A 27,335-nucleotide genomic window follows, 5' to 3' on the forward strand; every position below is an offset into this window, starting at 1 on the left:
TTGTCTACAAAATATCCCTCACAGACAATGTTGAGAGACTAATACATCAAACTAAATTTGTTTGCCTTACTGTAAATATAATCTTCTGCTTTATTTTTTTAGGGGAAGGGGGGGAGTTGAAGCACTCTTGTAGGGGATGAGTTATTTTAGCAAGATTTGGTCTTTCTAGATTTTTTCCCTCTCTTTATGGATAGCACACAGGTGGGTAAAAGGTTGGCGGGGATGATGTTTTGCCAATTTATTTTATCAAATGAACTAAAAATGAACTTCAAATATATCTCACGCCAGAGGCGAAAACATATGCAAAACCCATTACACAGGCTTCACCCTACCCCATTTCACACTATAATTCTATCAGATATCCTTTTAATGGTCTTCAGAAATGTGAAGGTGATGGAAGGTAGGTGCAAGGAGTTGAGGGCTTCAGACAAGCCAGATAAAGTAACAGGATGAATTATGCCTTAATTGTTAGCGCTCAAGTCAATCTTCTCAGAGAGATCGGGGAAAATGTATGGAGATGCATCCCACAAAAGTCCAGAACCTGGCCTACCTGTGCCGTTTCTTGAGAAAGATCTCAGTATTGTTTGTTGGATTGATCTTTAAGAGCACTTTAATCATTCATAACATGCGATGTTATATCTAAACCACTGATTAACTTTGTCCTTTATGACTGTTCTCTTAATTAATGCAGCAAAGGGATCAATGTAAGTTTAAGCTCTTCCACTTTGGGAGGTACATTTATTGTTTCACAAGTTAATATATGTAGCTCTTGAATAATGAATGTAAACAAATTTGGCTTGCTGTTCAAAATAGGGGGCTTGAACTTGAGACTCGGCTTTGAAGTTTGTTATAAAATGTATTTAAAAAATTTAAGTGGATCTGGAAGAACTGGTACTTCATGGTACTGAAATATGCAGCTCTTGCATTATATTTGACAAAATTAGATATATTTCCTCATTCAGAACCTTCATTTGGAACCTTAAGCAAAACAGTATTGTTTTAGTGTAATTTATTGAGAACAAGACATTTGTACTTATTATAAAAAATATACTTTAAAAGAATACTTAATTGTGAAAAATATGTTTTTGGAAACTTAACTGAATGTTAATTGCAATTTTTTTTTTAAATATATTATAGCTTAAATTTAATAATTTATATTAAAGGTGCACTATGTAGTATTTTTGCAGTAAAATATCCAAAAACCACTTGGCCAGTGTTATATATTTTGTTCAGTTGAGTAATTACAATATCATAAATGTTTCCAACTATTTGTAAATTGCTATTTTAACCAAGGACCCGGGATGTGTCAGCATAGCGTTTGAGGGAGTCGCCTGTCAATCGCGTCATATCTGCACTACCCTCGGTTTTATTCTGCAGAAGCGCATTTTTCTTAGCGGTGTGAACATGTCACAGCAGCGCCGAGCAAACGCACAGAGTAACGTCATAACAATTTTAAACACACTTAAATGTATCTAATATGATAAACAGAGCTGCTTTACCTTATAATCATGACCGGAAAAAGCGGAAGTGCGGGCGCCTGACTGTGTCCTGTCCCGGAGCTCGCGAGCCGTGTGCTGGTTAAACAATCGCTCCAGTAGCTGTGCTCAGCTCTACAACACTCGGACCTGCTCTGCTTTACACTACAGTAATGTTAATAATCGCATCCATGAACATGATTTCTGCCCGAGTCCTATTTTCCACCGGCTGTGAGGTGAAGACCACATGTTCCAAGATACTGCGCTCACACTTGCCGTCACCAAACTATGCGTTTGTTTAGAATAGGCACTCTCCAGTGGACGGAAAGTTGCATAGTGCGCCTTTAAATGCAATTAGCTAAACTTTAGAGTATGTTTTATGAGCCAATGAGGACCTAAATATATATGTATGCAATTTCATAATAACTTCTATTGTCTTTGAAATATAATTGAAGTGCACTGCCGAATGACAAGGATTTATGGTAAACTAAAAACATATTTTAATATAATTTACATTGAAATGTGCATGTCACATTTTTGAATACATTTGTAATTATAATAATGATGAACTTTAAATGTAATATTGAATAATGCACTTAAGTTAAAATTATAATCATTTACATGTGCATTGTGTTAATCAACATCAAAATAAGTGTATACTTCTTTAAAGCATAATAAGATAATATTATTAAACCATCATGATTTATGACATTATTACAAAGTGCACTTTTTATTTAAGTTTCTTGGCTTTTAGTATATAATTGTATAATATGTTAGCCTCTGTTATCTGTAAGCTAGTGCAGAGATGCTTTTTGGGACCCACTGTCCTGCAAAGTTTAGTTCCAACCTGCTTCAGCACACCTGCTTGTGTATTTTTAACAAGTGATACTGAAGAGCTTAATAAGCTTCAGTGGTTTCCCAGGAGCAGGGTTGAAGACTTCTCAGCTAGTGTGCTCCAACATAATGACACAATTCGAATTTAGAAGATATAAGCACGTTACTGTCACGCAAACTGTCACAGCACACACACAGTGTGCTTTGGTCCAGAGACACGATATCATAACGTATCGGACCCATTTGAATTCTACACAGAATTCTAGATTTTAAAGCAACATGGTGGACATTTGGAGAAGAAACAGAGATCAGGTGGAAAGTGCAGCTTTACCGAGCTCAACGGCCAGCTGTGATATAAAGTAAATGCAAATGGCTATTTAAAAAATTGAAGCTGCTGGATATGTCCAATCCTGTCTTCCTGTTTCAGTGGACATTAAATCATCACAATGAATAATGTGGGTTTCAAGGCACTTCAGTGGGCCTTTAAGAATGTAAAGAAACATAGGCTGCATACGAAATTGCAAATTTCCCTATATTGGGCACAAAACAGTACAGAACAAAAGAAGTATCTCCGAATTCACACTACTCATGAAATAGTACGCAAAAACTACTCGGATGACCTACTACTTCTGCTGAGATTCTAAAGTGTGTATACAATGGACACTTTAATGTCTCATGAGGCCACGGGAGATGATTTGTGAAAGGCAGTGAAGCATAGTGGTACGTCCGGATTACATTCATAATGTACAGACGCATACTATAGAATGGAAGAAGTAATTATCATCATCTACAGTGCATAATATCATCCAAAGATTCAGATAATCTAGAACAATCTCTGTGCGTAAGGGTCAAGGCCGGAAAACCATACTGGATGCCCGTGATCTTCGGGCTCTTAGACAGCACTGCATCACATACAGGAATGCTACTTGTAATGAAAATCACAACATGGGCTCAGGAATACTTCCAGAAAACATTGTCGGTGAACACAATCCACCGTGCCATTCACCGTTGCCGGCTTAAACTATACAGGTAAAAAAAGAAGCCACATCTAAGCATGATCCAGAAGTGCACTGTTCTGTGGTCAGACAAATCAAAATTTGAAGTTCTTTTTGGAAAACTGGGACACCATGTAATCCGGACTAAAGAGGACAAGGACAACCCAAGTTATCAGCGCTCAGTTCAGAAGCCTGTATTTCTGAAGGTATGGAGTTGCATGAGTGCGTGTGGCATGGGCAGCTTACACATCTGGAAAGGCACCATCATTGCTGAGAGGTATATCCAACTTCTAGAACAACTTATGCTCCCATCCGGACGTTGTCTCTTTCAGGGAAGACCTTACATTTTCCAACATGAAAATGCAAGACCACATACTGTATCAATTACAAAATCATGGCTGCGTAGAAGAAGGATCCGGGTACTGAAATGGACAGCCTGCGGAAAACATTTGGCACATAATAAAGAGGAAGATGCGACAAAGAAGACCTAAGACAGTTGAGCAACTAGAAGCCTGGATTAGACAAGAATGGGACTTCATTCCTATTCCTAAACATGTTATAAAAAAAGAGGGGATGCCACTGAACATGGCCTTTTCCCAACTTTTTTGAGATGGGTTGATGCCATGAAATTATACATTTTCTCAATTTAAACATTTGATCTGTCATCTATGTTGTATTCTGAATAAAATATTGAAATTTGAAACTTCCACATCATTGCATTATGTTTTTATTCAAAATTTGTACAGTGTCCCAACTTTTTTGCAATCGGGTTTTTACAAAGAACATATCATTCATGTTCTTTAAAACATCTTTCCACAGACAAGGCTTAAATGCAGGTTTGAGCTGTTTTTAATGAAGGCAACTTTCACCGACATACATTAAAATATGTCAGTGCCATTGTTTTGTCTCAAGATTCACACCAGTAAGGTTTTTTTTTCTATGGCATGTTCATGACAGCTACTTAAATGCCCTAATTGAACTAATTAATCCTGTTTGAATCTAATCCCTTTCTGTGAAACCAAGCCCTTGCTTTAAAGAACCGAGGATTTTTTTATTCTGAAGAATATAACACCAAGAACTTATACCCTCCAAAGAAACATATACCAACTTAAAAACTTCCTAGAGAATGAATAATGCTTTTTGACAGGAATCTTTTCGAAGAACCACTGAAGAAGTACGTTTTATTTTTTTTTAAGAATTAAAGGTTAAGTAGGTGTGATTTACTGTAAGAGCGCTGAATGCACTTTCACCCATTCTGTATCTTCTTTTTCACAGAGGTCATTCTGTCCTCTGTGTTTTATAGACTCTTTCCCCTGCCATAATTTTACAGCACAGTTATTTACATCACCCTCTTGGTTGAGCAAGATATGGGCATAATTGTATGTTAGTTTTTAATTATAAAAAAGTAAGGCGATGGGTTGCAAGGTAGCATCACATTGTTCCCGTCTTATCCGTGCTCTGTGATCGTGTGAGCCTGTCTCCTGTGCTAAGTGATGATAAGCCTGCTTTCTATGCTCGCTCATAATTAATCCATCTCTGGCGCGCCCCCGCCCTTATCACGCTCGTTCCCGCGTCTCAATGGAACTGGAATTCTCCATTGATATCTCCTATAAAAAGAGAGTTGCAAATCCTTTAGTTGAGCCTTAGATTGAAGACATGATTCCCATTGCGCTAAATCTCATCATCTATAACCTGAAAATACATCAAATTACAAACAAAACTGACTGTTTTAGTGACACACTTGGAGGAATGTCAGTCTGTTTATGTAGCCTACACTTGAAATAACTGAATGTAATTTTTTGGACACTTAATTACATGTAAAGTGTGTTATGAAACAGTCATAAAAGTTGACAGTCATGAATATTTGAAGTACACAGTGCAAATTTATTACACTTAAGTGCACTTCTTTTTCACAAGGATGAGCAAGGACCTTAGAATATGAACAAAACCAGAGGTGGACAGTGCCTAAGTACATTTACTTGAGTACTGTACTTAAGTACACTTTTTGAGTATCTGTACTTTACTGGAGTATTATTTTTTCTGGATACTTTTACTTTTACTTCACTACATTTGAAAGACAAATATCTTACTTTTTACTCCACTACATTTGTATCTTGGTCGAAAGTCGTTTCTGCAGCAGCTCTGAAAGTCGGAGGATGATTTTTTCCATCTTTAAAAGTTTTTTTGGTGTTGTTGTTTCAGACAGTCTATCGTGAATCACTCTTATAGGGTCATATACATTTTCACAACTTTTTTTGAACACTGATCAATTCATAGCAAAATGGAAGACGACGGTTCTTAGGCACAAGTGTGTGCACCCATAGCCATACTTTGAAAGTATGTTTCAGTTTAAAAAAAATCAAGATTAGTTTAGTTGGCATACACTTGGTGCATGTATTATAAAATATTAACAATATAAACATCTGGGTGAAAGAGAAGAGGAAAGTTGGGAGAATATCAGATGTGTATCAGTGTATTGGATCCGCGCATTCGGCCTTAAAGTGACAGCAGCTTTGTAATTTTATACAAGTATTTAAATGAGTTTAAGTTAGTCGTATGGTAGTATGTCAGATGGAGCATCACTGAATGACTTAAACCATGATGATAGTGCGCATTTATACAACAATAATAAAATCATGCATTGGCATAAAAACGAAAATTAACTTTGATACTTAAGTACTTTTGAAAACAAATACTTCTGTACTTTTACTTGAGTAAAAATCTATTTTTACAACTTTCACTTGTAACGGAGTAATATTTGAACAGTAGTACTTTTACTTTTACTCAAGTAATAAAGTTGTGTACTTTGTCCACCTCTGAACAAAACAGAATATGATCAAAAAGGTTTCTATATATAAACCTTTTTTGCCCATTTTGAGTCCAGAAAGTACCAAAATTAGGAGCATCCAATCAATCAATCAATCAATCAATCAATCAATCAATCAATCAATCAATCAATCAATCAATCAATCAATCAATCAATCAATCAATCAATCAATCAATCAATCAATCAATCAACCAATCAATCAATCAAGCAATCAATCAATCAATCAATCAATCAACCTAAAAAATCAATCAATCATCAACTTTATTTATAAAGCGCTTTTACAATGACAATTGTTTCAAAGCAGCTCCACAGTGTTAAACAGGACAATATTGCAAAACAATTTGATTTGGCTGTACAGTCGTTCTGGAGAAAACGGTGATCATTTTATTTTAATTTAACTAAGTTCATAAATTCTCAGGCATACATTCAGAATGTAATACTTGCAATATACTGTGCAGTAAACATAAACGGCCTTCCTTTTTCTTGTGAAAGAGAATGCATAGTAAAACATATTTTAAATAGTGTGCATGAATGTTGAATTCACCAAATGGCATCCAGCCATCATCTCGGAAATAAAGATGCTTGTTTCAAATTTTATGCAAAATAGTCTTATCTCTTTGTAGTCTGATTAATCAGTCAGTTAACAAGGACATGCTAAAAATATTGGTCTTCATCATTTCCAGTTCTTTCTTACACTGGGAATGTTACATTGAGCACATTGTTTTGTGAGATAGTGTAGCAAAAAGTAAAAATTGGCACTGTCTCAAATGGTGGACTTGATGTGTATTTACAATCTTGCACGACCAACGGTCTATATGGCATTCCATCAGGTGTGGACTCAGAGGAGGACTTCAAACAGTGCCACTGGGTCAAGGGCTCTGTTGCATATGGCACATTTTAGCAAAATGTAGTTGTAACATCCCACAAATCAACACAATTTGTAAAAAAAAGCTTGTGCTGTGCTCGATTAACTGAGAATTCTTACAGCTCTTGCAGGTTGTTGGCCTTGTTTGTTTCGTTGCTTCTATTGCTCTCCTCTTTTTGTAAGTCGTTTTGGATAAAAGCGTCTGCTAAATGATTAAATGTAAATGTAAATGCAATTTGCAAACATGCATAGGCTACTGCAGAATTAGTATGCATAGTATGGCAGTGCGCTATTCTGACAACAGCCACGGTTTTGAGACACGGTTTTTAATTGTTTAATCTAAGATTTTACATTGTGTTGTACTGAAGATTTCTAGCTAATATGATAAACCAACCTTTTTAAAAAACGAAAAACAAACACACAATCAAACAAACACAAAACTCACATGAATCCAGAAAAGTTATTTTAATTAGGCCTGAGACAAAAAATATCCAGAGAAGAAAGACAAAAAAAAAAAAAAAAAAAAAAAAAAAAAACAATTCATAGCCTACATTAAAACTACAGTGCAGTGAATGTGACTTGGCTGTAGTGCGTGGAGTGTGTGAGATCTGCTGCTGCAGCTCTACGGCGCACCGCTGTGCTCAAACCTCATGCAACAAAAGCACAACACGCGCTCATCCGCGCTGTCAGTGTGCGCTCGGATCACAACACAACTTAACCCTCTACACGACGACACCAACTAACCCTGACTGGAATCAGACACAGACACCGAAACACACCCGAGTCTTACAGACAGCGCGTTTATCTGTGTTTGGATGAATCGCGGTATCATTTTTTAATCTCGAGTCCAGCGCGCGGAGCAGGAATGTCCCGGAGGAAACAGAGCAACCCAAAGCAATTCAAACGTGAGTTTGCCAACGCGGATTTTACTCGTGCTTTTTTCTTTTTTTCTCAAAACAGATAACAGTTTTATAGTAGTTTTAGTTCAGCTGAAGTTGATAAGCAAACGTTTCTTTTAAACACATTTTATATGCGTTAGTGATCAATTGATCAAGTGATCGGATCAGTCAGATGTGTATCAGAAAACCAATGGCTTGTTTTGTTTTAACTGTTATCCTTCTTCTATGTTACAAACTAGATTTTTTGAGATCTTTGGAAAGGTAGAAATGTAGCTACAACTATTTTGATTTGTTTGAATTTCTGCATGCAATGTTTTTGAAGTAAGCCATGTGCATTATTATTAGCTAACTTTTAACACAGTATTGTAATAACCTGCAAAATACACACTTTTTAAGAAATAAATCAGAACTTCCTACATTTTTCTATTGTTTGAGAAATTAATATAAGGGGAAAAAATGTCTCTGAAGTGAAAATGATGTATAGCCCTATGCCAGTTCTTTGAATAAGGCAAACATTGACAATATATCTGTTTATGCATCTTGGAACTACAGAGAAGTGCTGTGGTTGACGTGGAAATTCAGTTTTTTTTTTATTGAAGCAGACTTGAAATAACACAAGGACAGCTAGCTCTCCAAACTGCGTAATTTATTTTCAGTCTTGGCTTACGGCACTGGAGTTTTTATAGTGCTGCAACTGTTTGCTTAGCAGTCCAGGCATATCAGCTCTCATCGTGTCTGTTTTCTGCTTTTCAAGGTCTGCATTATACAGAAGGCAGTTGTTGTGATATCTCAATCTGCAGACGTGTCCCACATATTTCTGGAGTGATTTGAAACACTAGCACACAGCAGAGAGTTCTTGAAATGACTGTAGGCTAGAGAGCGCAGCAGCACCTGTAAGGAGCAGCTTCACCAGCCACCTGCTCATAGCAAAGGACAAAGAGGTTGTTATGTGTAGAGACGCTCCTCTCTTTCTTTCTTACGTTTTGTTCCCAATTGAACACACTTTGCCCTGTTATCTGAACCCTGGCGATTCACCCTGGATTTTCATATTTTGCCTATTCCATTCTCTGGTGTGCCCTCTGTGAGGCAGATAAAGCGAGAGCACTGAAAGAGCTCCATTAATTTGCCCCGATGACTGAGGCGATAAGGGCAGATAATGGGCTAGATAAGCTGGGGAAGATATACCATCAGAGACCCCATTATTACCATTAGAATTCCAGGCCAGCAGTCTGTTCCAGCCTGATAATCCCTCCCCCATCCTCCACTTCGCATGATAAGACAAGGAATAGTCAGTCCACACTCTCTTTATTAGCCCGCCTGGATATTCCGATAATATGGTGATAAATTATGTATTTTCTTTTCTCCCACTATTTTAGTCCTATTGAAGGATCTGTCTTTCTTCTTATGGAGAGATAAAAAGGGCATTTTGGGTCATCTTTTTTTCTCTTTTCCCATGCAGCCCTCCCCCTCGGCCGGTGTTTAGGGTTTTATTGTAATAAGTGTTTGATGGTAAAGTGAGATTGGATGGCCAAGGTGTCTTGGTGGGAGAGTAGCCGTCAGTGCTATCAGATCAGCATCTCCAGCAAATGCTGGTACCAGCTGTTCATCGCAACCTCTTATCACCTCCATGGCCAAATGCAGTGCAAATTTGTCCAAATTGTTGGTCAGCTCAAGGCGGGTTCGCCAAATAAAAGACAGTGGATTAAATGCGACGAGTCTAGGTCTGGTTTCCATCCTAACATCCATTTTTCTTTAAAACTTAAACTTAATTTTCATTGTTATGTTGAGGATGTTCTTATTGTCTGTATGTATAGCCTACTTATTACAGTAAATGCATTTTATTTTTGAATGTCTTTGTATTTTGACTGCTAAACTGTAGATTTCACAAATTGACAAAGTGCCTTGTCTCTAATGCAGGAGAAAAAAGATGCACACTTCGTCTCCTCCGTCTTCCGTATTAAAATAATTTGAACTGAAATCCATATAATGTGCAGTCAGGCCATCATTGATGCAACATAAACCCCTCCAGAAAATGCTAAATGTTCTTGGTCATAGTTAATGTGACATGCCTGTGGTTGCATATATACCTGTTTGAACGTGAGGTGAACTGACTTCATGCATCTACTAAAATCACTGTGACAGTAAAAAAGTCATTGCAGAAATAAGTCAATCAGCATTTGTGTGCAGATATTGATATTTTGATATTCAATTCAATTATATTGAGATGTTTTTAATGCTGCGCCGCTCCATTTAGCACGTCGTATCTGGAAATGACGTCACGCCAGAGTTGACCGCGCTCCAGTAAACGGGTCAGAAAACTAAGATGGAACCTTTGTTGTGCTTGCTCTTTCGGAATACACACATAAAAAAGCACAGATTTTGCACCGATAAAGCCAAGTATCAGTTGGATAGTGCGTGCACAACTGAGTTTATTGAGACGCAGACAAACAGAAGTGCTAATAAACAATACTGCACTGTTTTAAAGTTGATGCACTGAGCAGCCATATTGGATTTTAAAGTTGGGGTTGTTGCGCTTCCCCTCAAGTTTCCCCAGTCGCAACTCTGACTTGAAGGGGACGTTCCAGTTTAAAGTTCCTACTGGCGACCAGGACTTTCCCATTTCCGAAGACAAACTGAATGTGCCACAGGTGTAACTTAAGCATACAAATGAGGCCACTGTATATGCTTCTTATTATATAAATAACTTACTATTTCAATATGGAGTAACTGCTTACAAAGTTTTGTCACATAAGCTAGTTTCAGCTCTTGCATCAGTGAACTATTAAAGTATTTCTCTTGCTCCCATTGTTCATAATACTTCAATTATTTATTTGGTGGCTGTCATTCGTAGTTGTCTGCGCTAACTTTGTGCTGTCAGAATATGATAATTTATTTCATTATTATACCCTATCAAGGATGTCAGATTTGTTGCCTCTCCTTTATTCTTTTTTTAATCCGTTTTGATTAACTTCATCTGCCAACTGTCAGCGTGATGCATCCCCCATTCGTGAGCTATCTCTTGCAGATCAGTGCAATATGAAGAGAGGGCTTATTGCGTGCCAACTTTCTCCCCAGCATCTGTTCAGCACTAATGAGCTATGAAGTGCTGTGGATCACTAGGCTGCAAAAAAGGGAGGGGAGATGGAGAGGACAGGACAGGAACGCCACGCGCCTGGCTCACCCTTCTTTAGGAACGCTTGGAGAGATCCGAGCAGTTTAGGAATGTAGCCACTGTTTGTCTTTGTTAGTTGCACAGAACAATTACACATCTTAGTGATGAGTAATACCTGGATTCTAGTCTAAAGCAGCAAGAGGCTGAGCATTACAGTAAAGGTCAGGGATAAAATAAAATCACTGCAACGCACAGCCTTGAGTGACTTTTTTAAAAATGGTGCAAATGCAATAAATCAATGAGTTTGATTTATTAAAGCCATACAATATAATTTATTACCAAAATCAAAATCAAAAGGTATATAGAAACATGGCACTTGATAATTTGTTTGAGATGAATACTGGCCTTTTTCATTTTCATCAGCATCATTACTCCAGTCTTTCAGTGTCACATGACCTTTCAGAAATTATTCTAATATGTTGATTTGATATTACTCATATATTATCAATGTTGGAAACAGCTGTCCTGCTTAAACGGATACTTCACCGCTTTTTCATATTAGATTCCCTTAAACAAGACAAGTTGATACATCCCTCTCTCGTCTCTTAATCGCTCTGACGCACGGTGACGATCTGATAGCATTTAGCTTAGCCCACTAAGCCCAGTTCATTCACTATGGTACCAAACAGAGATCCAAGTTAGAAGCAACCAAACACCTCCACATTTTATACAGTTACACGAATAGTTGAACGATCAAGTATGGTGACACAAAATAAAACGTGGTGTTTTTTTTAGTGGGTTAAAAAGGAGAACTATAATGTATGGTGGAATAGCACTTTTGAGAGTATTTCGACTCTGCGCAGTAAAAAGTCCCGCCTGAAAAATCCTCTCACCCTATTGACGGAAATGGAAAATGGGTGAAGGGGAGATTTAAGGGGGGATTTTTCAGGCGAGACTTTTTACTGTGCCGAGAGGTATGTATCAAATCATCTTAGTTAAGGAAATAACATTAGAGGTAGAGTATCCCTTTAATATTTTTTGGAGCCTATGATACATTTTTAGTAAAAAGTAAAAACAAATAAGATTTATTCTAAATCAAAATCTTTTCTAATAAATTATAAATCTTGACTATCACTTTTTTTTATCAATTGAACACATCTTTGCTGAATAAAAGTGTTAATTAATAATAAAAAAAGATAAATAAATATTACTAACCCCAAACTTTTGAACGGTATAGTGTATATTATTTCAAATAAATGTTGTTCTTATTAACTTTTTATTCATCAAAAAATCCTGAAAAAAAGTATCACAGGTTATAAAAATAAAATAAAAAATTAAGCATCACAACTGTTTCCAGCATTGATAATAAATCAGCATATTAGAAGGATTTCTGAAGGTTCAAGTGACACTAAAGACTGGAGTAATGGCTGATCAAAAATTAGCTTTGCATCACAGAAATAAATGATATTTTAAAGTATAGTAAAATAAAAATAAAAACATTATTTTAAGTTGTAATAATATTTCACAATGTTACTGTTTTTGTCTGTATTTTTGATCAAATAAATGCAGGCTTGATGAGCATAAGAGACTTATTTTTATTTGTAAAATGTTTTAAATATCTCTTTTATGCTCACAAAAACTGCATTTATTTGATTCACTAAAAAACTACAACAACAAAAACGGTAATACTGTGGAAAATTATTACAATTTAAAATATATATTTTTTTCTATTTGGATATGCTTTCAAATGTAATTTATTCCTGTGATGGCAAGTCATTAAACTAGTCTTCAGTGTCACATGATCCTTCCGAAATAATTCTAATATGCTGATTTGCTGCTCAAGAAACACTTGTATTTTCAATGTTCAGTCAACAGTTAGTAAATAGAAAGTTTTTATTATATATATATATATATATATATATATATATATATATATATATATATATATATGTTTCCGTTCTTGAAACATCTGTGTCAGTCAACCAACACAAAATACAACCAAACAAATACAAAAACTGACAAAGACACAAAAAATACAAATGTACAAAAGACTGCCCTTAAACGGCATCTGTAGGCAGCCTGTGGGACAGTAGCTCTAAAAGAGCCCGACAGAATCAATGCTAAAAACAAGATAAGCAAGATGTTTATTTGACGAGCCTTAATCATTGATGCCCCTGCTGTGCTAGATGTCCTATCAGTGAGGTCCAGCGGCTCTAAGGGAACACGCCACTTTTATTCTCCTCACCTTCATTGAGCCTTTAGAGTTCAATGATGTTAAATCAATAACTGTTGTTAGATGCACAAACTGGTGGTTGGTTTTCAATGGGAACAAAAAGACGGCTCAATTAGGTTGTATGTACCGAAGATTTGTAAAAGAGCTTGTCCTTCGAGTTACACCATTGTACACCACAAACTCTTTAAGTTTTTTTATTTGGCGGCCATCTTGGTAACTGTTTTTATATTGCCAATAGGCAAGTTTTCTACTTAAATGGGAAAAGACAGAAGCAGCCAAAACTGTTTTAAGATTTGAACAATATTTTTCAAATCAGCAATACAGTCACAATTTGCAATGCAATTTACAAAGCAAAAAAATAAAAAACACAATTTCACTTCTTTAGCTTTAGCTTGTTTAACTTTTTGAAAGGTGGTACTTCAATATTCAACATCTTACTACGCTCCCATGTACAGTTCTTAAAGTGCTCAGTCTGCTCCTCATTATACTATTTTGTTTCATAAATCACAGGACTTTCATTGGTATTGTCTGGAGATAGATTTTTTTATTTATTTTTTATCCTGTTAATATCCTGTTCACCCTATCAAACACCTGACGCAATGGGACGCCATGCATGACGCAAGTGTTTTTTGCTATAGTTTCAACCCGTCACAGTTATCACTTTTACATCCAGCACCACATTGTTTAAATAGCAAATGCAAAACAAGGTGCGTTCAGGCGCATTGTTGGTGTATTTCTATTTTGAGGCAACTGAAAGCGACTGCACCATTGACCAACAAAAACCAAGTCAATAGCACAGTATTTTTTTGTTATTTAAATGGCGTGTTAGTAATATGCGCATATGCTCTGCTTATTACACACAGGGATGTACAGCAGCACAAAAACTTGCGAAATATTAAAAATCAAAGGATTACTATGTAAAAGATTATTATTGTGTAATGTGTACATAAAGATAAAAAAAAAATCCTAAATAATGGATAGTCATTGCATGTATCAGAATTACCTATTTGCAGTAATGGTGAATGAAATTACTTATTTAACCAATTGTGGCAATACACACGTTTTTTAACGGACTCGTCAGGTTGATGGTGTCTATATTCTGCAATGTAAATAGTGAATCCGCCATGGTAATCATGGGACAATCCGTCAAGCGCAACTGGCTTTTAAAAGAAATGGGAGATGAGACTCTGATTGGTTTATTGCACATTATGCCCATAACAAACTCATGGCTTATTAAGAGACTAAGTACAACCCTTTACTAGACTGGGTACAACATACCATGGGCCTGGCACGCCAACCGTTTTTTCAGTCGCTAAACTAGAAAAAAGGGATTCGGACATGCTCTAAGTGCACCTGCACCATGTGCTTCAGACCATGCTCATAGATCCTTAAAATAGGACTCTATGTATCATACATGTATTCAAATGAGCGATCATGGAATTTAATTTCTTCTGTAGATTGATAAATGTCTCAAAATGCCAAACAACCCTGGAAATTCTCTCTCAGCCACTTCTGTGAATGTTAAGAGCTCTGTATATGTCAGTCTGTTACCCACAGGGAATTGCTGAGATTTTGACTGGGTCAGGTGGTTTAAATATCACTTAAGTTATGGAGAGAGAGAAATATATACAGTAAATAAAAGTAGAGCAGAGCTCAGAGCTGTTGGTTTACAGTATTGGAGGCATTTTTGAACGATTAGTGTCTATCCAAACAAAGATGTTAAACATGAGAAATGGTCAAATAATCTGGCATAAAACGTTTTATAAAATGCTTAATAAATAAGTTATTTGAAAAGCCAAATATGTTTGCTTGTACAGTGGCTGCTGGTGCCACAATATATGGTGTTTGTTGGGATTAGAGAGCTCTGCGGTCTAATTTTAACTTCAGCACCTCCACAGCAAATGTGATGGCATGCTTTTAAATGCGGAGTGGAAAATCGCTAATGGCACAAATCCGAGGCACTAATAGGTGATAGCTGAAGTTTGTGCAAGCATCTTTTGCGAACTGCGCTTAAAAGTTCATAATTCAAAGTGCTTTTGGGGTTCAGTCTGCAAAGCTGTTGATATCAAATGACAGCCTTTAAGTTCTTTAATTACCTTAGTGATTGCACAGTACGCTTCCAGGATGCTGGAATTCTGTTAAAGCTTAATTATTAGTTGTGCTTTCTGTTCATATCAAGGATTTTTCAGAAAATTACATGTCAGTTGTTTGGAGTGGTTTATTCGCCATGAAGAATTAACAGAATGAGGATCCTGACAAAAAGAGATCTCTTTAATATCTCAATTGTTTCTATCAGACAGTAAATAAACAATGAGCAAATTGAGATTTATGTGCAACTTCTCAGATTTTTCTCCTTGGAAAACAACCCAACCTCTCACATGGATCTCCTGCAGACTTTCAGAAGAGATTTGTTAAATCTCCATTTAAAAGCCAGAGATCATGATCTTTTACTGAACATTTTTACTTTTAAAGTTTCCACAACATATTTTCTAGATTCATTGTATAGCTTCATACTCGTATATTTCAACAATAATATCATAGTTTATAGATAAATTAAACATAACATCCTTAATCTCTGTTTTAAAGATTACTTCAATTCTTCAATGTAAATGTACCATTCAGTAGAGTAAATGCCTGGATAACAGAGAGTTTAACTCTGATTAATATAAGTGATGAGCTTTTGGTGGATTGATTTCTTGTTGGTTTTCAGTGATCGTGAGAAGATAAGGCAGATATTTGAAGTCAGGAAATCGTATTTTTTTTTTCATTTTTTTTTTTCAGTCAAGGGTGCTGTAGGTCATTGCTTTTCTCTCCAATCACACACAGTTTCTCCATCCAGATGTCAGCTCTTATACGAGCCATTGTTCTCACACTTCTCCCTTAAATACTAGCTCAAGGATAAGAGTGTGTATTATATGATGGGATCTGAACCTTATTCATGTTTCTTGGCTGTGTACTAATCGTTCATCTAATCTTATTTAAAGATACAGGAACACAAGGGCTGTTCATGGAAAGGACCGAGCATGTATATGTTGGGGGATTATGGGTACATGGTGATCGTTGATGGGGTTTCTGTATGCTAAAAGAAAAAAAAAAAAAACTTATTGTATCAATGATTAGTCATGGACTTATATATTCATACTTCCCAAATCCCAACCATCACAGAGCAAGCAAATATATATCATTGAGATGCTGAGTAAATAAGGTTACTCTTTATTTTGAGGTGTCCTTGTTAATATTATTTAGTAACATACTATAGGTTAAGGTAGGAGTAAGGTGTGGTTTAGGGTTAGTTGCATGTAATTAATTATGGCTAATTTATTGTTATTATACAGTAAGTACATGTAATATATTTTAATGAAAAAAGTGTTACAGAATATTATATTCTTAGCTTTAGGTTCTGTGGTAAACTGTGCTAAAAATGAAAAACAGTAGCTATTTCAACACTACCCCTGTTAAAAGAAAGTACACCTACATTAAAATTATAATCAAGAACTTTACATGTGCTTATTTACATTTACGTTTATGCATTTGGCAGACGCTTTTATCCAAAGCGACTTACATTGCATTAAAGGTACACACTTTTTGTCAATTCTTGCTCTCCCTGGGAATCGAATCCATGACCTTGGCGTTGCTAGCGCCATGCTCTACGGTTTGAGCTATAGGAAAGCTTATGTTGTCAGCAGATCGAAATAAGTGTACATCTTTAAAACACGACAAAAGTTTATTAAACGTAATGATTTAAAAAGTATTTTGAAGTAAAACATTTCATTTGACACTATTACAAAATGCAGTTTTAAAAAAAGTGATCTTAAGTGTGTTAAGAAACAATCATGAATGTGGACTCTCTTTAAGTACACTAAAAGGGGTGGTTCTGTGTTTTTTTTCTAGGTTTGGTTGTGTTTATGGGGTGCAGTATAACATGTCTTAATAATACTTCTTTTTTTTAAACGCCATATTTTTCTTATATTTTACCTTTATTCCACACGCTGTCTCCACTGTCCTTTGGATGGCTCATTTGCTTCCTGCTTCTAGCCCATCCCTCTGAAAAACGCAATGGTCTTAAATTGGTTAGATGGCCAAATGTAGTTTGATGTGTTTTTATTGGCTGAAGTGCCAAACACAGGTTGCCGGGAAGGCCATGGCCCTTACCATTACGGGCAGAAGTCACATCTGGGTCAGCGTTTATGTTAAAGGTGCACTATTTAGTATTTTTTGCAGTAAAATATCCAAAAACCACTAGGCCAGGGTTATATATTTTGTTCAGTTGAGTACCTACAATATCCCAAATGTTTCCAACTTTTTGTAAATTGTGAGAAAATTGCTATTTTAACTAAGGACCATGTCAACTAAGGTCGTGTCAGCATAGCGTTTGAGTGAGTCGCCTGTCAATTGCGTCATATCTGCGCTACCCTCGGATTCGTTTTTTTTTTTGGCAGGAGCGCTTACTCTTAGCAGTGTGAACAAGTGAACGCACAGAGTAACGTCATAACATCATTTTCAACACACTTAAATGTATCTAATATGATAAACAGAGCTGCATTACCTCATAATCATAATCGGAAGAGTGGATCAGTGCAGGCGCCCGGCGACTGTGTCCTGTCCCGTCATGATAAAAGTCATGAAAATAAAATTTGTTTAACAATCGCTCCAGCAGCTGTGCGCCGCTCCACAACACTCGGTCCTGCTCTGCTTTACACTACAGTAACGTTAATAACCGCATGCATGAACATGATTTCTGCCCGAGTCCTATTTTCCACCGGCTGTGAGGTGATGACCACATGTCCCAAGATGCTGCGCTCAAACTTTGAGTCATCAAACTATGCATTTGTTTTGAATAGGTGCCCTCTAGTGGATGGAAAGTTGCATAGTGCACCTTTAATAGCAAGGGTTTATGATGTCACCAACCCGGGAAGAAGCTTGATGTAGTCCAAACCGGCCGTTTTTGTAGGCAATAAACTGCCATAACTTTGAAAGACAATATCTCCGTTTTCATTGAACTTTCAGCGCTGTAACTTTGCAGATACTGTTTATGCTCAAGCAGCAACATTACACACTAACTAAAGATAAAAAAGTGAAATCACATGCAACCACCCCTTTAAGTGGTCTTTTATTTGATTCATATCTTATCTACAAGTACAGTTTTTACAAAAATGCACTTTTAAGATTTAAAGTGCATCACTAGCACACTTCTTTCGGCCAAATACACAACAGTACACAAAAGTGAAAATACTGTAGTCCTATCTATTTCAACCTGATTTTAATTATTTGCATCAAATTAAATGTGGCATCTACTCTGACGTAGGTCTCCTGGAGGTTCAAGTAGATGTTCTCCTAAGGCCCCAAGGCACTTTAAAGGACATTCTTGTCCCACAACCTTTCTGAACCCTCTCTCTCTTTGTCTCTTCCTTCTCCTTTTCTTTTCATTATCTACATCTCTCTGGCCCATCTACTCCTGGGAAGGACCCAGCAGAATGACTGAGATGTTATGCCACTGAGGTGATCGGGCTTGCAATACAGTGCCAGGCTGCCACAGCTGTTTGTTTGATGTTGTGCCGATGTTTAGAGGGGGAATCCAAATCTGACATTCACACAGAGGAACGCATGGAAAATGTGAATCTGTTTGGAAATGTAATCAAGCATGATGCATCTCAGTTTTTCTGTTATATTGTCCTTATAGTAAAGCAAACTGTTTCAAAATTGCAGATATTACATTAGGGCCAGGTCCGTTTTTGGATAATGCGCGTGTTCGCATACACAATATGTGCACAGTATAAGTGGTGTGTTCGGAATGCGACACTAGTGTACTACTCTGCTGTATACTGAGTACTTAAAAATGTTTGAAATAGTATGCATCAAATAACATCATTTATGTCCATTTTGTTTTTAAATTTGCCTTAACTTTTGACAGTCCGATAAAATAAGTAAAAAACGAATGTTAAAATATAGAAAAGTTGATACTGTTTTTATTTGATTCATTCGTCAAATGGGAAAGGGAAGGTCACACTGATTGTATTGCATTGTGGGATACAGAATTCTGTGTTGTGTGCTGCATATTTTGACAAATGTAGGAAAATTTGCATCTTGTGCACCATTTCAACTCATCAATCTTTGGTCATATGTAAAATCGAACTGTAAAATACCAGAATAGAAGGAACAGGCCGAAATGACAAGGAAAAGAAGGCTGATTTCCATGCTGCTCGGTGCTGTCAGATTGAATTAGCTCAGGTGTAATTAGAGCGCTGGAGAGCGTCCTGCTTTGGCTGCGGTGTGCGACGGGGCAGCATGGCTCTACACTGAAGCCAGCTGATACAGAGCCGGGCCGCTATCACCATGCAAACACACGCCTCCAACATCGCAGGCTAGCAGCAAATCCAAGCATGAAATTAGCAGTCACTCAGATCATGCCCGCATACTTGCATATTTCACTTAGTGTGTTTTCAGCTGTGTGTTTTAGAGGAAGTGTTTCAGTGGCTAGCTAGAAGTGAAGGGTGTTCTGGTGGAAAGAGGTTGGGAGTTTGCAAACGGCATGGGCGCTCACTTAGGGAACTTTTTGTCAAATTTCACAATTTCAAGTCAACATAAAAATGATATATGATTATTTATTTGTTTTTATAATTTTTTTTTTTTTTGTATTTTTTTTTTTTTTTTTGCACAAGTTGTCAGTACATGTTATTCCAAAAACAATCTCCATTTAAACTTTAATCAAAATGTAAGAACTTCCCCCGAATCGTCCTTCCTTTTTGGCTGAACTTCACCAAGCCTTCTTTTTTTCAAGCTAAAGTTAACATCCAATTAATTTTTAATGTATAAAATAGAAAGTCCTGCTCTGCATGGTTATTTGTTGAATATTCTGTTTGAATTTTTGCAGATATAAAATTAGCTAAATGGATAATTCATTCAAAAATGAAAATTACCCCATAATTTACTCACCCTCAAGCCATCCTAGGTGTATATGACATTATTTTTCAGAGGAATACAATTGGAGTTAAACAAAAAACAAACAAAACTAAACGTTGTTTTCTTACAAAAACCCATCGATTCGCTTCAGAAGGCCTTTATTATCCCCCCAGAGCCGTATGGATTATTTTTTATAATGGATGGATGCATTTTAGGGGCTTTAAATTTGGGGCTTCCATTTACTGCCATTGTATTCGTCTGAAAGAAGAAAGTCATACTCCTAGGATGGCATGAGGGTGACTAAATCATGGGGTCATGTAAGTTTTTGGGTGAACTATCCTTTTAACACACAACTAAAAATCGAGAACATTTAAGTTCAATAGATTTCTAGAGAAGTCAAATATGAAAATATCTGAAGATCAGATTTTTTATAGACATTTCAGAGGAAAATAAAATATATTTAGTTCCCAATAATATCAATAGATATATATGTTATACTAGATTTATTTACATTTACAATAATGGTAACTTACTCCTGTTATTTAGTCATGGGGTCAATTTATAAAAAGTTACTGTGATGTGACAAACAATGCAATTAATACATCATATGTAATGAATGATATTATAGTAATTTTGCAGTTATTTACCTTAAATACCAACAATCCGTGCAACTTTATAAAAGTGTATTCGATATGTATAGTTTTTCCTAGAGCTCCGTTAAAGATTTGCCAATAAATTGTTTCAAGATTAAATAATCTGTTATGCAGATTTATTTATTCTTCAAAGGGGTTTTCAAAGATAGATTTTTTACAATAATAAAATGTATGCCTAAGTGAGAGCTTCATTAACTCCCCTGAGCTGTGGAGGAGTTACCTCTGAGCAGTAACATTGTCCTTTGGGGAAGGCTGAACATTTTTGTGTTTGCTACAAAGATCAAATATGGTAAAACTGTGACCTTGTTCAGCACATCTCATTACATTTGCCTTGATTCCTTTCATGTACACAGTCGCTGGTGCCCTCCTACAAAAGGGCTATTCATAAAACTAATGAAAAGAAAGAGTTTACTCACCCAGATCACAACATCACATCTCTCTCTCTCTCTCTCTCTCTCTCTCTCTCTCTCTCTCTCTCTCTCTCTCTCTCTCTCTCTCTCTCTCTCTCTCTCTCTCTCTCTCTCTCTCTCTCTCTCTCTCTCTCTCTCTCTCTCTCTCTCTCCCTCTCTCTCTCTCTCTCTTCAGTTTGTAGAGGGTTCTCTAGAGGGTGGGCCTACACATCTCGCTTCTCTGATTTTAGGGGTGTGCCCTGGCGTTTGTCATAGTTGCAGATGATTTTTCTCCTTCTTGGAAACTTTTTTTTTTTTATAAAAGTCCTCTTCCAAAACATTTGGGCGATCTACAGTGGAGAATATTGCATTGGGTGCTAGCCGCAAATGTCTTTGTGTCCAAATTCAACTTGAATTTTTTGCCCTTATGTCATGCCTGTAATAAACGTGTTTATTGAATATCCAAGGTTGGTGCCACTTTTTGCATTAAAGAATCATTTATTGGTTGGGTTTTGTTTTTTACAAAGTTCTTTTTATTTATGGCTGTAGGTAATCTAAAATGAACAAGGATCGCTGTACTGTTTCTAATTTTATACTTGGGCAAGCAAAGTTAGCTTTGTGGAAGACTTGCAGACTTGCTCTTGAAGGAAGAATTGTTAAAGTTCAAAGTCTGTTTACAGCTCTTGTTGAATCAAGAATCAGAGCAGAATATATATTCTTTAAAACTACAGGAAATATGGTTGAATTTATGTACAAATGGTGTGTAAATAGGGATTTGTTTGTTTTGTGAAGATGAATTGTTAACATTTGCTTGGTGAATATGTAATTGGTGAATAATTATTGTATTGTTGAGTGTGTAATGTAATTTTTGTTTGAGTAAAGAATTTTAAACGTCTCTCTCTCAAATCTTATACAGATTTGTGTCCTCATATGTCACAAAACACACACACACACACACACACACACACACACACACACACACACACACACACACACACACACACACACACACACACACACACACACACACACACACACACACACACACGCTGTACTAATAATATAAACAGACGAACCATCACGCAAACCTAACCCCAAGTAAAAAACTTCACAATTTTTTAGAATAAAAAAATAACAACTCATACTTTATTTATGAATTGTTTTTCTAACTAAGGATTTCTCCAAAGCAAGGTTTTGTCATGTTTAATTCACTTCTCAAGACAAATTTGCACACAGACTCTCTCACTGAATATACATGTATCCTTAGTTTTCATCCCTGTAAACATGGAAACGTCGAAGCCAGAATATTTTTAATCAAAGGTAAAAAAAAAAATGCATCTGTTTAATTTCGTTCAGGTGGGTTCTACTCCTCATGCCCCCTGATTGAAGAAAAAAAATATTAATATGCAAATATCAAAGTACATGTACAGCTGGAAGGGAAAAGGACTTTCTTGATAGAATGTAGCCAATGTCTTTTTTTGACAGAGGAAAGAAATTAATCAAACAGAGAAAAATGAACTTTGTGATTGCACGGGTGTACCACCCAAAGGCATGGCAAGCAAATGAAAAATCAACATTGTACCCACTGATAAGGCAAATTAATAAGAAAGTGTGCTATGTCTACCTTCAATGCTGCTGCTTGCGTGAACAAGTTATCTTGGAGCAGACGTAACCTTAGGCTTTGGATCTGTTCCTGTGTTGGCTTTGCTTGAACACTTTGCAGTTGCCTTCATTTATGCAGGTACAAAAACATTATAAAACAGATATATTTTCATATGCAGTAGCAGTTTATGACTTGTTAGTTGCGTTTGCATCTTTGTTTGATGGACATGATGTCATGTTGCTTGTTGAAGAGAGGTGTACTGTTGCTTTTTTTAACTCTCATCTTTTGAAAAACAAATCATATTTTATATAGAAGAGATAAACAACAGTGTTTTGATAAACAATAGAAATAGACTTTTGTCTTTAGCTATAAGATACCTGATTATGCCTTATGAGTGATCTTGTAAAAAAGAAGTGTGCTTCAAATCTTAAAAGTATATATTTCACAAAATATGATCTACTTGCAGATAATGTAATATTATTTAAATAAAAGGCCATGTAAGAATACTTAAAGAAAGTAGTAGTACACTTTCAGAGGAGGTCATTCTGAATAAGTGATTACTTCCTGACTGCTAAAAAAGTTGTAAAAAATGTTCTATATAGTATAAATGTGTGTGGTGTGGTTGTAATGTGGAAATATTATATTAGAGTGGCCATGTTGTCATTATCGTGTGACCTACCAGGGTCAGTTCACGACACAAATCCTCTCCCGTGGCCTCATGGGATAGTAAAGTGTCCAACGTGTGCACACTTCGAAACCTCACCAGAAGTATTATGTCATTCAGGTACTTTTTATCTACTAATTTATGAGTAGTGTGTATTCGGACATACTACTTTTGTCACAAACTGTTTTTTTTGCCTCCTGTATATAGTGAAATATGCCATTCCAGGTGCAGCCTATGTTTCTCTTAATACACTTAAGTACACTTTTAAAAAGTGTACTTAAGTATGTAAAAATGTAATAAAGGACATTTGAAATCATTCTTTTAATAATATTTTGTCATGCTTTAAAGAAATCTACTTATTTTAACGTAATTATGAAAGATGTACTTCTTAAGAAGTTCTACTTAAGTGGGTCAAAAAGCACTCTAAAGTTCAGCTAACTGCATTTAATATCAATTTAAACTACAATACATTTTCATTCAATGTGATTAATTTAGTACAAAGGTGAATCCACTTTAGCATCTTCTGAAGTGTTAAAGTTGTTTGTCCATTATTTGACAGGAATGTTTGAAAATGGGCTTGAGACAGAGTCTGAGGAGACAGCGTGTGAGAAGAAGGAGATATTGAAAGAAGAAGACAGGTCCGTGGAGGATGACCCACTTTACTTCTCTGACCCAGAGAACATCATCTCTAAAGATGGAGATCACTTGAAGAATGGTGAGCTCATGCACAAAAATGCAAACTTTTATTGTTCAGAGCTTGCTTTTTATAGTCCAGGAGATCTTTAAAATAAAATAAAAATGCTCATGTGTGATAGGTAGTAGTGTCTGTTTGGAGGTCTACCATAATACACATACAGTTCTGTGAAATTCAGTGGAACATTTTAAATCACATATATGGGCTTGTTTTTATATGTAAACAAACGCATCTCTAATGTAATCCAATAGATTACAGTATATATTTTATGTTGAATTCCGCAATCCTGTGTAAATGTTAGAAGCGTCAGACCTTTTCTAGAACAAACAATCTTTTTCGCACCTTCCCACCGCAGCCCCTTTAGCTCAAAGCAATGTTTGGTTTTGTGCTGAAATTGAATTTGAATATGAAAGAGAAGATTGAAGAAATATGGCATTTTGAGGGAAGACCTACTGTATATGTTACTAACAGGGTTATTGGTCATAGTAAATAACAACAGAGTTGGTGGTATTTGCTGCAGGCTTCCACCATCAAACTCGAGCTAATAGCATCAGCTCTTTGAACTGAAATTCAATTACAGGCGTTTCTGCTGGCCACACCTCACCGTCACAACGGGATAATTCAGAGCCCCCCCCCCCCCCCAGCCATTTGAAATTCACTCGCCGTCCTAACGTTATGCTTTTCTATTTGTAAACGATGAATCTTCTCTTTGAAATGCCTGTCCCAGCGTCCAAAAGTTTGCGACGGCAAAGTGAACTACCTGCTTTGCCTTCGAGCAGGCAATCTTCAAAAGAACAATCACTTTCGCTTTTTTGTTCAAAATTGGCAGAACGATGTGTGCCGGTTTTCTTTTGTTCTTGTTGAAAAGGAAGAAGGGCAGTTCTTTTTCATTTTCTCATATGTTTTGACCTATTAAGTTTTGAAGGGCAGTGGCAAAACATTTTTGAATATTTATTGTTTTTCTCGACCCCCCCCAACTCGATCACATAATTGCTTTTTGAATCTGTGAACCGTATAATGGAAATGTCAAAAATAAAAGTATAGATCATGACACCTATACCTGATGAAAAAGAGTTATGATTAAGCGTGGATGATTTCCTCTGTGGGGTCATTTCGAGCCGCTCTCAGGACTGTAGGAATGCTTATTAATTACTTGAATAAATAAATATGTAGTTTTCCGGTTGAGGTTACCCATGTGTAAAGTTATATAATAGAATAGTTCATCTGTGAACCGTATAATGAAAATGTCAAAAACAACAGAATAGTTCATGACACCTTGATAGGTTGGGATTTAATATTTAAAATATTTGTTATTAATTAATACAAATTAATGAGTTACTCCAGAGCAAATAGATGGATCTGTAAAATATAAAAAAAATCACATGAAGGTAAATGTCAGCAACTGCACTTCCAAAAATCCCATTGGATCTTATTTTGACATATGCTTTGTTAATGTATTGCTCTTTTTTTTAAACTATATTTACTTTGTCCAATTACATTAAAACCCCCTTTGTTTGAACACAGACCAGCTTTTAAGTGGTATTTTGGCTGTCTTGTCCCTTCTAGAAGGTTTAATATTTGGCTCTGTCCCTGTATTTATTCAGCTTGAGTTTTAAGATCACAAGGTTTTATCCATTCCTGTCGCTAGAAAGGAATTTCCTGTCTGCAGAGGACATGGACTGATTCCCTGTGTGTGTGAGAGAGAAGTTGTATGAGGATCTGAGGTAAATAGGCCTGTTCTTGGAGTTAACTTCTCTTGCCTGTGACAGTGTTATACAGTACTTTGCCCGTGGTGTCAGAGCCAAAGGCAGAAAATCCTTAATCACAGCTTAATTAAGGAATCATCTTGTAGCTTAATTTCTTTCCCAACACTGTAATTAAACATTTCCAATAAGTTTCGTCACAGGGCTTAACACAGGCAGCGAGTCTGTGATCAAGGTGGGTCCAGGGACTTGCTCTCTGTCTCTTTTCCATTCTCTCCAAAGAAACGAGCATAAAATCCCACAGCAGACACTTGAAAGAATCTAAAATGAGAAACAGCACATTGGAATTACAAGGAATAAGGATTTTAAATGAAAGAAAATGAACAGCTGCTGCCGGTGCGAGAGCCAGATTGTCCGTTGTTGTCCGCTTTACTGATTGTGCTACGATTTAGCCGTTTGTTCACACACAGCTAAGCTTTGATGTCTTTTTACAGGTGAAATGGGCGGAAGTTTAAAGGTAGAGCGGCAGGACAGTGATGGACACGAAGAGAGGGTCCAGCCCAGCCCACTGACAGCAGACGAATGGGACGGTCCAAGTAAGACAGCTGTCCAATCACATATCAAGCGTCTTAATACAAATTTATACAATGCAACATTCCCTTGTGATAAAGAAGTATACTATAAAAATAGTACTTATTATGGAAATAATATACTTTAAAATAATATACTTAAGTGCACACTAAATGTAAGGTTTTTGTACTCTTAATTTACAATGAAAGGAAAATGTATTATAGTTTAAATTATATTAAATGCAATTAATTGAACTTTGCAATTTATTACCTTTAAAGCATATCAACTTTAAATGTAATATTAAATTACAGTTCAAATTTTAATCAAATACTTTACATGTGCTTAATGTTAGTCAACACATCAATCCGTTCTTTAAAGCCTGGCGAAAGATTAAAACAATTATTTAAAATGTACTTTGTGAATTTTACATTGTAACAAAGTGTACTTAAGTGTGTTAAGAAACATAGTCATGAATGTGGACTCTATAAGTACACTTAAGGTGTCTTATTTTATTCATATATTATCTGTCTTTAAAAAAAAGAGTAAAAAGTACACAGAAAGTGCACATTCAGTACAATTAAGTCCACTTCTTTTTTACAAGGGTGAGCAAGGACCTCCGAATATGAAAAAAAACAAAAAAAACAGAATATGATCAAATAGGTAGTATGTTTATACAGATTATAAAATCAGATTAATAGAAGTTTACCATTCTGACTCAGCTCAGAAAGTACCAAAATCAAAAGCATTTGATGGTCTTAAATGGCGTCTACACTGCTTATATTTTGTGGTAAACACTGTAAATAGCCTTCAATTTTTCATGGAAGTGAGTTCATAGTAAAACATTTAAAATAGTAGCATGTATGCAAAAAAATACACTTTTTAAATGGCACAATTGCACAGAAACAACAGTGTAAGACAA

The 27,335-nt window shown here is 36.1% G+C and overlaps 1 protein-coding gene across 2 annotated transcripts in view; it reads left to right on the forward strand.

Moving 5' to 3' along the window:
* Positions 1-7,603: 7,603 nt before the first annotated feature.
* zfpm2b (zinc finger protein, FOG family member 2b) overlaps positions 7,604-27,335 on the forward strand; it is a 60,058-nt gene continuing 40,326 nt past the window's right edge. For both annotated transcript variants that reach the window (XM_067426128.1, XM_067426129.1), the window contains exons 1-3: positions 7,604-7,901; positions 24,009-24,164; positions 26,341-26,442. In XM_067426128.1, the coding sequence (XP_067282229.1) occupies positions 7,862-7,901; positions 24,009-24,164; positions 26,341-26,442 (298 nt within the window). In that variant the 5' untranslated portion in view covers positions 7,604-7,861. The remainder of the gene's footprint in view (positions 7,902-24,008; positions 24,165-26,340; positions 26,443-27,335) is intronic.

The sequence above is a fragment of the Pseudorasbora parva genome, chromosome 19, assembly GCF_024679245.1.
Source record: "Pseudorasbora parva isolate DD20220531a chromosome 19, ASM2467924v1, whole genome shotgun sequence".
Lineage (NCBI taxonomy): Eukaryota > Metazoa > Chordata > Actinopteri > Cypriniformes > Gobionidae > Pseudorasbora > Pseudorasbora parva.